General features: G+C 39.1%; 1 protein-coding gene across 2 annotated transcripts in view; it reads right to left on the bottom strand.

The window, feature by feature from the left end:
* The window catches only part of DSP (desmoplakin), a 47,646-nt gene that overhangs the window by 2,104 nt on the left and 32,601 nt on the right, over positions 1–12,941 (bottom strand). The window contains exons 16-24 of one of the 2 annotated variants that reach the window (XM_008580092.1): positions 11,372–11,538; positions 10,216–10,354; positions 9,460–9,653; positions 8,262–8,424; positions 7,566–7,649; positions 7,030–7,137; positions 6,184–6,282; positions 2,952–5,246; positions 112–1,855 (exon numbers count right to left, since the gene is read on the bottom strand). In XM_008580092.1, coding sequence (XP_008578314.1) covers positions 112–1,855; positions 2,952–5,246; positions 6,184–6,282; positions 7,030–7,137; positions 7,566–7,649; positions 8,262–8,424; positions 9,460–9,653; positions 10,216–10,354; positions 11,372–11,538 — 4,993 coding nt within the window. The remainder of the gene's footprint in view (positions 1–111; positions 1,856–2,951; positions 5,247–6,183; positions 6,283–7,029; positions 7,138–7,565; positions 7,650–8,261; positions 8,425–9,459; positions 9,654–10,215; positions 10,355–11,371; positions 11,539–12,941) is intronic. The other variant, XM_008580093.1, reaches the window with a different exon arrangement.

Here is a 12,941-nt window from a genome sequence, read left to right as displayed (position 1 = left end):
TATCATCACTTGGATCTGAGAGAATCTCACTGAGCTCCTCATTGAAATAGCCTCTCTTATATGCTATGTCAACTGGTAAACGATGGCTCTCCTTCGGGTCAATGATCCCACCAGTTGCGATCTGTGCTTCTAATAAGCGAATGCCGTGGCCCTTTTCGATGAGTTCCTTGTTCATGGCTTGGAACAAAGAGATAATATTTCCTGTTTCAGGATCATTATACCCAGTGACAGCTCGTTCTGCAGACAGAAGCTTCTCTTTGAACTCAATGCCCACCAGACCTCTTTTGTAGGCTTCCTCAACTGGTAACCTCAAGTTGCTAACAGGATCCACTATAAAGCCAGTAGCTGCTTGTGCTTCCAGCAACTCCAGAGCAGTACCAGGTCGGACCAAGCCAATTTTCATGGCCTCATAAATGCCAAGCTTCTGTTTTGTGGTCTCATTGTATATGCCTGCTATGCAGCTTGAACCCTGGAGGAAGTCCTTAATTCTTTCACCAACCTCATCATAAGAAATCTGACCCGATTCCAGTTCATTAACAGTGGATGGTCTCAATATACCAGAATCGACTAGCTCAGTGACAGTCACAGGCTGTCTGATTCCTGGGAAGGACATGCTTTTCTTATGTACTATCAGTAAGAGCAGACCAGTATGTGGTTCGATTCTGCACCGTTCCTTCAGCTGCATGTAACTGACCTTCTTTTCGGTGACTGGATCCACAAAATTTTTCTGACTATCGCGGGGATCATTCAGGGACCGATACAAATCTCTGTCAATCAGTCCACGGGCCAAGGCGACATCTTTTGGCAAAAAGACACTGTTCACAGGATCTACTATACCCCCTGAAGCAATCTGGGCTTCTAGCAGGCGCATTCCAGTTTCTCTATCAATCAAATTTTTCTTGATGGCTTCTGAAACAGATACTGTCTTGCCTGAAAACGGATCATCAAAACCAGTGACAGCTTTTTCTGCTGTATATATCCGCTGGCGGTCATCGAAGTCAATGAGATCTCGAGCTATGGCATTGTCGACAGTCAGCTTCTCATTCCGGTGGGGATCAATGATACCCCCTGTAGCTGCCTGGGCTTCCAGAAGCATGACTGTGGGCTCTGAGAAGATTAAATTCTTTCTCTTGGCCTCTACCAAAGAATATTTTTCCTTAGAAGGAACAGAAGCTCCGGCGATAGCTCCTGCACCCCGAAGGAAAGGCTGGATTTCAGAAGCAACTTCTTCTACTGACTTTTTCCCTTTCAACAGCTTGTCAAAGGTTGTTTTGTCAATCAGCTGGCACTCATAGAGCTGCATCGCGGTCACCTTCTTCCTCAGTCCATCAAACACCAGCTTGGAGGAGTCAACAGTCCATTCGTATTCAGTCTGGGTCTCCCGATGGGACCCATATGGGCGCTGTTTGAGTTTATCGATCTCCTTCTGAAGTCGGGAGCGTTCTGTTTCCAACTGTGACTGTGTCTCCCTTGTAGAATCCTCCAACTTTCGCCTGCACCTCTCTTCAATCCTCTTGATCTCTGCTTGTAGTCTTTCTATCTCACTCCTAAGGCAGTTCTTCTCTCTCTCACTCTTTTCTCTTTCTGACTCTATCTTCCTGATAGCCTCCTCCTTGCGGGAATATTGAGTTTTCCACTGATTCAGGTCATTCTGGATTTGCTGTTTCTCACACTCGAGGCGCTGTTTCACCCTACTCTCTGCCTCTAGAGTCACTTTTGCACGATTCAACTCATCCTCCAGCCTCTGCAGCCTTCCCTTGTCTTGCTCCAGAACTTTGATTTTCACCAGAAGGCTCTCTCTTTCCTGCACCACCTGAGTGCACTGACTCTTTGATTCCTGAATCCTATTAGATGCCTAGAATTTAAAAAGAAATGGGAAAAAATAATGTTTTGATCATATCATATAACTGTCATAATTTAACCTCTTTTCCTGTATCTTTTTTTTCAAACTTGTTTACTTATTTTTCCTTTCACTGTTTTCCCTGGATATACTGTTAGCTTGTTATCTTACAAATTCATGGAAAAAATTCTTTAGATATATGTTGCCACTTTGTTAAATGACTTCATACTTACTAATTTTTTTTTCCATAGAAGGAACTAGGAGAAGCTGTAGACCTGTCTTAATCTTAACAATAATTATGGTTCAAAAAAATATGGACAGTTTTGTTCCAGGTTATCCTACCTGCTATACCTATATCTCACCTGTTACAACTATAATAAGATGTTTAATAAAGCAATGCAAATATATGGATATATACACACGCCCCTCCCATACCCACACAAATATTGTCTATAGAAGTCAAATGTGTCAGCTGTTAAGGAAGTTATTTTTAAATGAGGGGTTAAAGAAGAAAAGCCAAACAAAAAGAAATGTATTAGGGCCATGATCAAAAGTACAGAATAATGATTGTCTATAGAAGTCAAATGTGTCAGCTGTTAAGGAAGTTATTTTTAAATGAGGGGTTAAAAGAAAAGCCAAACAAAAAGAAATGTATTAGGGCCATGATCAAAAGTACAGAATAACACATTCAGAAAAATCATCTAAGCAAGCAAGAAAAAGTGATTTAAAAATTGTATAGAGAAATGCTTTAATATCTTCTATTTAGGACAATTTTAATTCCAAATATACATCATAGATCACTAAATAAGAGTAATCTTCTAGAAAGTAGAGCAGAACATTCAGAGGAAGTGATTAGATGTTACTGACATGCTAAAGTTCTTAAAAACAGGGCCAAACACAGGTCACACACATATGATGCAGTCAGAACAAAAGTACGAACAGCACTGAAATGATTTTAAAGTGGTTATCTGGATTACGACAGGTAGAAGTAGAGCAATAAAAAGAAAAATTAGACTTTAAGTCTAAGTAAAAAGAGCACAGTTCAGATTAGATGATAATGGAGTAAATTATCTGAGAAACAGTGAAGCTGTGATCAAATATTTGTGAATACCTCTAAAGCCTGCTTTTGGAATTTCTCAATTTCCTGTCTCAAATTTTCCCTCTCTCTCTGTAAATCATTAATCAGCCCCTGCAGTTCCAGGGTGCGGTTGTTGCTGATCTGCAGCTGGCTCCTTAGTTCCGAGATGGTGGCGTTTTTATCACTATCCGCTTCACTGCGGCCCCTTCTCAGGTCATCGTATTCCAGCCTCAGGTTCCGCAGTTCCTCCTCCAGCATCAAGTGCTCCTTGGTCAGGTTCTCTGTGAGAGACTGCAGTCTCTCGATTTCTATTTTGCTTTCATTTAAGCTTCTGCTCTTATCTTCTATCGCTTTCTGGAAATGCTCATTCCTCAAGTGAGCCTGTTTGACATTTTCTTGTTCCTGGAGCAACTGCCGCCTCAGGCCCTCGACCTCTGAGGACAGTCTCCTCAGCTCTTCCTGGGTCCTCTGCTTCTCCCTCAGGTGGCCGTCCAACACGTCCCTCTGCTGCCGGAGGTCGTCCTCACTTCTCTTCTTGACAATGGATGCCTGCTCCAGCTGCTGGGTCAGACTGGTGATTTTGATGGCTTGCTCTTTCAATGACTTCCTCATTCCTTCCAGCTCTTCCTCCAGCTTCTTCCTCTTGCTAGAGTCTTCACAGGCTGTCCTCTTCAGCCGATTCAGCTCATCTTCCACTTTCTGCTTCTGCAACTGGAGCTCTTTCAGAGAGCTCTGGAATCTCGTGATATCCTGGTCCTTCACAGTCCTCTCCTGGGAAACCCTCTCATAGTCGAGTCTCAGGCGTATCAGTTCTTGCTCCTGAACCTTCAATTTGCTGATCGTCTCGGTGGCGCTACTGTTTGCTTTCTGCAGGTCATACTGGGCCCTTTGTAATTTTGCATTTTCATCTTCCAGGCATTTGCGTTCATTTGTTTCTTTGTCTATCAGTAGCTTCAATCTTTCTATCTCCTTGTTTTTGTCCTGGATCGTTTTGGCAGCATCATCAAGAGATTGCTTATATCTCACACTCTCTTCCGTTCGCATCTGAGTGACCTGCCTCAGCTCAATCTCCAGCTGCTGTTTCCTCTGGGACACCTCTGAGCCAGTGGCCTTTTGCTGTTGGACATTTTCTTCAACCCTCCTGAGGTTCTCTGTGGTCTGGGATAAAGTATTCTTCAGCCTCTTTATTTCTTCAGATAAGCTCCTGTTTTCTCTAGTGAGATTATCCACCTGAGCTCGGTAGCCACTGGTGTCCTCTTCCTTCTGCATGGTGAGCTGGTGGATGGTGGTCTTGGTGATGTTAATCTCCGTCTCGAACTGGTTTTTTAAGCTAATGATCTCCTCATCGTAACTGTTTCTTACCTTACTCAGTTCATTTTCATATTCCCAGCGGCGCTTGGCCTCTTCCTGAAACTCGGCTTTGAGTCTTTCGATCTCCTTGTTTTTGTCCTGAATGGTCTTTGCAGCCTCCTCCAGGGACTGCTTGTGCCTTGAATTGTCCTCTGAGCGCTGCTGGATGACCTGCTTCAGCTCCAACTCTAGGTGCTGCTTCTGTTGCATTATCTCAGAGCCGCAGGCTTTTTGCTGAAGGGCATTTTCTTCCGCCCGCCTTCGCTGCTCAGTGGTCTGCAGGATACTGGCATTCAGCCTGACAATTTCATCCTTCAGATCTCGATTTTCCCTGGAGAGTCTATCAAGCTGATTTCTAAGATTTTTGGAATCATCCTCTTTTTGCATGGAAATCTCCTTGATGGTGGTCTTCGTAATGTTAATCTCTGTTTCATACTTGTTCCTTAAATTACTCATCTCCTCATTATAGTGGTTTCTTACCTTTGCCAGCTCATTTTCATATTCTCTCTTCCGGGCGCCCTCCTCCTGCAGAAGAACCCTCAACCTCTCTATCTCATACTCCTTCTCCTTGATGGCTTTCTCAGATTCCAATTTCTGCCAACCAAGGCTCTCCTTTTCACATTGCCTTGCTTTCTGCAGTTGGTCATAGTCATTCTTCTGCTGGTCAAATCTGTCTTCCACAGTCTTTCTTCTTCTCTTTTCATCTTCAACCTCGTAAGTCAGTCTGGTGATCTTCTCATTCAGTTCTTTTATTTGGGCATAGCACTTGTCTAGATTTTGCTTAGCTGACTTCCCATCGAGCTCAGCTTGTCTCTTCAGCTCCTCCAGGCTCACAAGCTTAGCTTTGAACTGAGAACACTCCGCCTGGTATTTCTGCAGGTTCTGATCCAGGAATTTGTTCTTATTGCAGTTTTCTGAGTTGGCATCTCGGGCCAGTCTGAGCTCCTCTTCCAAAACTTCAATCTTGGTATTTTTCAGCTGTAAAAGTGAAATCAGAGATTATGTTGAAAGAACAACACCTCACATCACAAGAAAGAAGCAGTACTTTTCCCCTCCCACGACAACGTGCATCCCCATTTCTCTTTATAAACACACACACACCTCATAAAGAGTGATACGAGGCAAAAATTACTAGACAAAAATTTTAAAAATCTGGATTCTCATCATAATTCTTCCATGAACTACTTGTATGATCTTAGCAAATGCTATAGTATTGTCTTTAGTCTCAGCTTCCTCAGCTTAAAATGAGGTAATTTCTTTCAAGATCAAAAGCTTATGATTTCATAAATTATAGTCCCTTATTTCAAAGTATAAAGTAAGTTTCCATATAAACTCAATTCAAGTATTAGAAATTAGAGGTAAATTGAACAATTGTTCAATATGAAAAATTCACACCCACCTTGTCCAGGATGTTGTTATCCTTAATTTAACACAAAGAAATATAGCAAATTTACTGAGCAAACATTAAATGACTGTTTTTTTGGCAATGTAAAGTAGCTACAATTTTGCAAATATTATCTAAGTCCATTTAGAGCACTCAATTCAAGTATTAGAAATTAGAGGTAAATTGAACAATTGTTCAATATGAAAAATTCACATCCACCTTGTCCAGGATGTTGTTATCCTTAATTTAACACAAAGAAATACAGCAAATTTACTGAGCAAACATTAAATGACTGTTTTTTTGGCAATGTAAAGTAGCTACAATTTTGCAAATATTATCTAAGTCCATTTAGAGCAGAGTACTGGAGCATGGAACTAACCCCAGACTTACAAACAAACTGTATTATACTAAATGTTTAGAAGAAATATAGTTTCACCAGTGAGTATATAAAAATCCATGCTATAATGAGGCAGTAAAATAGGGTTCTATTTTTTTTTGTGGTGCTCCAACGATATAGAGTAGGTAAATTACCTTCAGATCTTCCAAACTCTTCAGTATCTCACTTAAGAATCTGTAATAGTCTCCAGACCTTGTAAGTAGTTCTATGTACCGAGCATGAATATCTGCAGCCTTGGAGAAAAGGAGGGAAAGAAGATATATATATATACATATGCATATATAGATGTGTATGTGTGTGTGTATATATATATATATATATATATATATATATATAAAACATTTAAAAAAAAGTTCTGGGCTGGCCAGTTATCTCAGTTGGTTAGAGCACAGTGTTAAAAAACCAAGGTCAAGGGTTCGTATCCCCATACCAGCAAGGCCACCAAATAAAAAAACTTTATTTTAAGTCCTATGCCAATTTTGTTTTCTAAAACACTGAAATAATCAGATTATAATTTAAGGAGTAAATTCCCTTCATTCATGTGTACTAGTTCTAAAATCTAGAAGTAAAAACAAAGGGCTAAGAACATTGTATTCCACTCTTGTCACTATGGGTTGTTTCCCCTAAACCATCTGACAGGTAATGTTCTCTGACATCTTTGGAAAGTTGTCATCTTTTAGAAATCTACTATATATTTTCCACTGTTTAGAAGTCTCATCAAACCCAGAAATTTAAGCCCAATTTCTGTAAAGACCCTAAAATAGGTGATAGATTTAGATTTCCCTTAATCATTTCCTAAAACGTATCATATATCAATGACTCACACTGGAAGGAGCATATAACCTGCTATTAAACCTTTTTGAGTACATACCGTATAATAAGGGATGAACTCAAGAGACTATAGGGAAGGCAGGCAGGAGACAGGGAAAAGAGAAGAGATGGAAGGGCAGCCTCTAAGACCTATGAAATGACATATATACCTCTTGCAGAATCACCCCAGAAGGGGACTGAACCATGGTTCTCTTGATAGGTATGTTCAATAGAGTTTCCAGTCCTGAGGTATAGGATGCCAACTGGAGTTCATAATCCTACAGAGTAAGAAAGTTTAAGAGAAACAATCTTAGTGGACTTAAAAGGAGTCACCAACAGCTACAGATACACAGTTTTTAATCATCAAGTTGCATTTCTAATGATAAACCCCAAAAGCTATAATGTGGCACTAGTGTCCAAGCATCTAATATTACATTATTAAACCAAGCCGAACATCTTTGTGTGCTAACTGGAGAATTTTTCATATACCATTAGTCTAAAAGACCATCCCATTTGCCTGGATATTGACAACATGCAATGAAGTCAAGTTAATGAGTAACAAACTTTTATGCTTTGTTCAGGAGAGAATATATAAGAGCCATAATCACTATCTTCAATAAATTTATAATCTTTAAAGCAAATCAGCAATAATGCAGTTAATAATATTCTTGATAAAACATGAACATTCTTTTTGAAACCAACATACCTTAATTGAATTTGCACAAAGTTCAGCAATTTTTTGTACTTCTTCTGATTTGTCTCGTTTGCCAGATATTTCATTATGCAAGTTCTATATATATAAAAAAAAACAACAAAGGTTAAATTAGATAAATATTTTAAAATAAATGTTATTTTACTCTTTTATCACTGTTATTTGTTTTGCTTTTTTTTTCCTTTGGTTTATTACTACGTGTACTGGCCTCATATTCATGCAGTTACAGCTTAGGAGATGAACATTTTTTCCATTCAGAAAAAAGGAAGCTCTCCATCTTCTTATTGCCTATAAGAAACTACTTTCTAGTCAGTACTATTTTTTTCTGGTCCTATCACCTCAATTTATAAAGATACTTTACTATAACATTGAGAAAAACATTACCTTATTTCTATGTTCATAATTGTATTTCTTTGTAAATATCTCAATTGCTTTTCCTCTGGGTATTTTTTTGTGTGTGTGTGTGTGTCTTTTGTCTTTTTCCGTGTCCGGCAACGGATCGAGCGCCACCGCGCTTCCCAAGCGGCGCACTTATCCAGTGCGCCACCGGGCCGGCCCCTCCTCTGGGTATTTTTAAAGCATTCACAAAATAGATTAATAATATTAAATATTCATCATGAAAACCAGAGGAAAAACAATTTACACCCAATTAATCTCAACACAGCTATGGAATGACAACTTGGCTTATACCTTCTGCTCATTTAAAAATCGCATGACTGTGTTGGAATCTCCAAATTTCATGGATTCTAAGGAATCCTGGCGGCGTTTGGCATCATAGAGCCATTTGCAGAAAGCTTGGTAATTATCGCGATAATTCCTCAGTTGCTTGATTTGTTTTTCTAGGTCCCATAATCTGGGGGAAAACAGATATAATAAAATCATTATCTTATTAGTTCCTAAAATATGCAACATAGAATCACCCAGCAATTCACTAGGTATATACCCAAGAGAACTGAAAACATATGCCCACAGAAAAACTTATACACAAATGTCCATAGCAGCATTTTTCATCATAACCAAAAACTGGAAACAACCCAGATATCCATCAACTGATTAAAGGATTAATAAAATGTGGTATAACCAAATGAGGGAATATTACTCAGCCATAAAAAGAAATGAAAAAATAAAATAGAAAATAAAGAAATGAAGTGCGGAAACATGCTACAATATGGATGAAACTTTGAAAGCACTATACTAACTGAAAGAGGCCAATCACAAAAGACCACATATTGCATGATTCCATTAATATGGAATGTCCAGAGAATGTCTATAGAGACAGAAAGATTGATAATATTAAATATTGTGATTTCCTGTGGCTGGGAGTTTGAAAGGTAATGAGGAGTGACCGTCAACGGGTACAGGGTTTCTTTTTGGGATGATGAAAATGTACAAAACTCAGGTTGTGGTGATGGCTGCACAACTCCAAATACACTAAAACTTGGTATATAAACTATACTTCAGTAAAAATGGTTTTTAAAAAGCATTGCTAGCAAAATGGACAAGCAAGGCAATTCAGTTTAAGACCCTCATTTGCAGTATGACATTTCTTTTGCATAAGATTTAATTTTCATGAATGTTTGGAGAACACTCATTCAAAGCAGCTACTCCTTCCAACAGTTATGACAAGAGTTTATAGGGCACAAAAGAACTTGCCCAGTGGCTTCTGCTCTTTCTCTAAGACCCTGGATGGCACCTGACATGGGTAGGTTCAAGCTCGGCTATTGTGATGTATTTTCCATTTCAAACAAAGCTGCCTACAGGCAGTCATGAAAAGAGCATCTATTAGCCTAACTTACAGTACAAAACCTGTTTTTCACAGTGATCACTTCAAGTGACATCATCTTGGGAACAACCAAATGGGAAGGAAGTGGGGAGGAGGTTAGCACACCTGTACTCTATCTGTTTATCGATTCTTTGCCAGCGATCAGTCAGCTGCGTGACTTTTTCGCTGAACTTGCCCAGATCCAGGTCATAAAGCGGATACTGCTGTGAAGTCTGAGAGTGGATCTGCTGGGCTTTCTGCAATTCTGTCTTCATGGTGGCCAACAGTGACTTCTTCAAGTTCAAGTCATTTTTTATTTTCTGCAAGAGGAAAAAAATGAGTACAAATTAATCCCTTCTCTCATTGTATGCTACACGTCACCAAATGGAAATAAAAAATTTATAAAACTTATTAGAATATTAGTATTTTTAAGTGATAAGCATTCCAGGAAAATGTATTTACTAAATTGCATTTCCCAATATTTGTTCCAGCGATCTAGTTCCTTCTGCTACCCTGTTAAAAAAGAACTCGATGTGTAAATCGGTTTGAAAAATGCTAAACATCATATTCCATTCCTGAATAATTATAATGTACATTAACATATTAATTCTGTGAAGCCCCACAGTAAAGAAACCAGTTGAACTATGTTTAACTCAGCATTCCCCAAGCTAATCTCACCCCAAATTACTTTCTCACATAATTCCTGCTAGCCACACTCTGGTAAAGAGTTCTAGAGATGACGATTGATATCAATCATGTGAGGCCAATGAAATTTAGTAATCCTCAAAATTCTTGAAAACCTAGTGAAGCTTTATAGTTGGGAGCTGAGTCCTGTATTATATTTCCCATAAACTGGGCCACTGTTAAAACCTTTCAAGTTACCTTCAGTCCACAGCGGTAAGCCTCCACTTTATCCAGGTCCAGGTACACGGTTTCTTCCTCAGTGAGTCTAGCTTCGTAAACCTTTAACATGTCTTCTGTCTGGAGAATAGCCTGGAGTAGTGATCTTACTGTGCATAAGCTGGAAAAAACAAGAGAGAGAGGTAAAATTGCTGGTGAACATTTGGCTCACGCCACTGTTAATGAAACAGAACAATATTAAAGCTGATAAAAATTTATTTTGTCTATTTTATAAGTGACGGGAACAGTCACTTTTTCCTCTATCATGATTTAGACCACTATTTCGCATTCACTGAAAAATTCTAAGTGCTGGCCCTCAGAGACCTTAGTTTTAAGATACATTAGATTTCAGAGTAGTAGAATTAATGAGCACCCAGGGCTATAGGACACTGTCTGAGAACCACAGAAGAACGTAAAGTAATCTCTAGTAAAATGGGCTGGCCAGGTAGTCCAGTTGATCAGAGCCAGCCTTGTAACACCACAGTCATGGGTTTGGATCCCTGTACTGAATTAATGAGCACCCAGGGCTATAGGACACTGTCTGAGAACCACAGAAGAACGTAAAGTAAATCTCTAGTAAAATGGGCTGGCCAGGTAGTCCAGTTGATCAGAGCCAGCCTTGTAACACCACAGTCATGGGTTTGGATCCCTGTACTGCACAACCACCCAGGAAAAAGAGAGGACATAATCTCTAATAAAAAGAGAAACTGTAAGGCAAAAGGTCCGGTAAGCCAAGCATATAAAGCAAATGAAGTCTGACAAAATGAAACTGGAGAAAAGCAAAATATCTGAAATGAGCGTTAGTTGTGTTTACCTATTTAAATAGCCATCTGTAACACCATTGATATTTTCCAGTTTCTGAAACAGTCCAAATACCTCATTCTGTAAATAGCAATATTTTTCAGAGCCTCTGAAGTTAGCAAGCATATCTTTAAGCTGGTTGAGAACTTCGGCAATTGCTTGTGAATCATTCTGCACACTCTGAAAAAAGAAGGAAAGTTCCTTTGATTTATCTCTAATAAAAAGAGAAACTGTAAGGCAAAAGGTCCGGTAAGCCAAGCATATAAAGCAAATGAAGTCTGACAAAATGAAACTGGAGAAAAGCAAAATATCTGAAATGAGCGTTAGTTGTGTTTACCTATTTAAATAGCCATCTGTAACACCATTGATATTTTCCAGTTTCTGAAACAGTCCAAATACCTCATTCTGTAAATAGCAATATTTTTCAGAGCCTCTGAAGTTAGCAAGCATATCTTTAAGCTGGTTGAGAACTTCGGCAATTGCTTGGGAATCATTCTGCACACTCTGAAAAAAGAAGGAAAGTTCCTTTGATTTAGCTGTGTGCTTTTTTAAAATTTATTTTTATTGTATATGTTTAAGGTATATATATATATATATACCTTTTTTTTTTTCCTTTTTGTCTTTTTTCGTGACCGGTAACGGGATCGCAACCCTTGGTGTTGCGCCCTTACCGCGACCAGCAATGGGATCGCAACCCTCGGTGTCGCACCCGCACCGCACTCAATCAGTGAGCGCACCGCACTCAATCAGTGAGCGGACTGGTCTCTATATGGGATCCGAACCCTCGGCAGGAGCGCCGCCACACTCCCAAGCGCCGCACTCTACCGAGTGCGCCACCAGGCCGGCCCCATATATGTGGTTTTGATATACATATTCATAGTAACATGATTACTACAGGTAACCAAATTAACATACCCATCATCTTCCGTAGCTACCTTTTTTAGCAAATTTTCAGTATACACTACAATATTATTACCATAGTTCTCCTGCTGCACATCGGATCTCCAGACTTATTCATCCTACATAACTACAAGTTTGCACCCTTCAACTTACATCTCCCCACTTCCTTCTCCTCCCCACCCCTCATAACCACCATTCTACTCTTTGTTTCTACATATTGGACTATTTTTTTAGATTCCACACACAAGTGAGATCATGCAGTATTTGTCTTTCTGAATCCGGCTTATTTCATTTAGCATAATGTCCTTCAGATTCATCCATGTTTTTCCAAATGGGAGTATCTTTCTTTTTAAGGCTGATATATTGCATATATTCAAGGGTGAGTATATATATATATGTATATACACTCCATGAAATTTTTTTATGGATTTTATAAATCCATGAAAGTTTTTGAAGTATCCTCATATTCCATAATTTTGGTACGCCATGATCATATAGTGGTTAGTACTCTGTGTTGTAACCATGTGATTCTTATGATTACTTTTGCCCTTAAAAAGTCCACTAAATGTAAAGGATTCAAAATAGAGAGACAGAGTTGATCTTTCATTTCTTTCTTTGGATGGCCCTATTAGCACTGTGTAAATGTGACCCTCTTACTTAGAATATATACACCTTAGACATTCCAATGCAGTGCCCAGGCTTGGTTGAGCAGAGATTATCACAGAGTTAGGAGTTGACACACCCAGGCCATAGTCACAGCTCTGTCTATGGTTTTGAAATCTCTAACAACCAAATCTCTCCATGTCAGTTTCCTGTCTATAAATAAATGTAATTCCATCTGTCCAGCCCATATTGTAGGTTGTTCTACACAGAAGGCAAATTAATATTTTTGAAAACTTTTGAAATGGATGTAGCCTGATTCACCAACCAACAAACAGCAAAGGTGGTTTAACCCCCAGCTTGATAACTTCTACAAATTTGGAAACATGGGAAAGAATAAAGGAAAT

The sequence above is a fragment of the Galeopterus variegatus genome, unplaced genomic scaffold (genome assembly GCF_000696425.1).
Source record: "Galeopterus variegatus unplaced genomic scaffold, G_variegatus-3.0.2 Scaffold2016, whole genome shotgun sequence".
NCBI lineage: Eukaryota > Metazoa > Chordata > Mammalia > Dermoptera > Cynocephalidae > Galeopterus > Galeopterus variegatus.
This window is presented reverse-complemented; position numbering and strand designations above follow the sequence as displayed.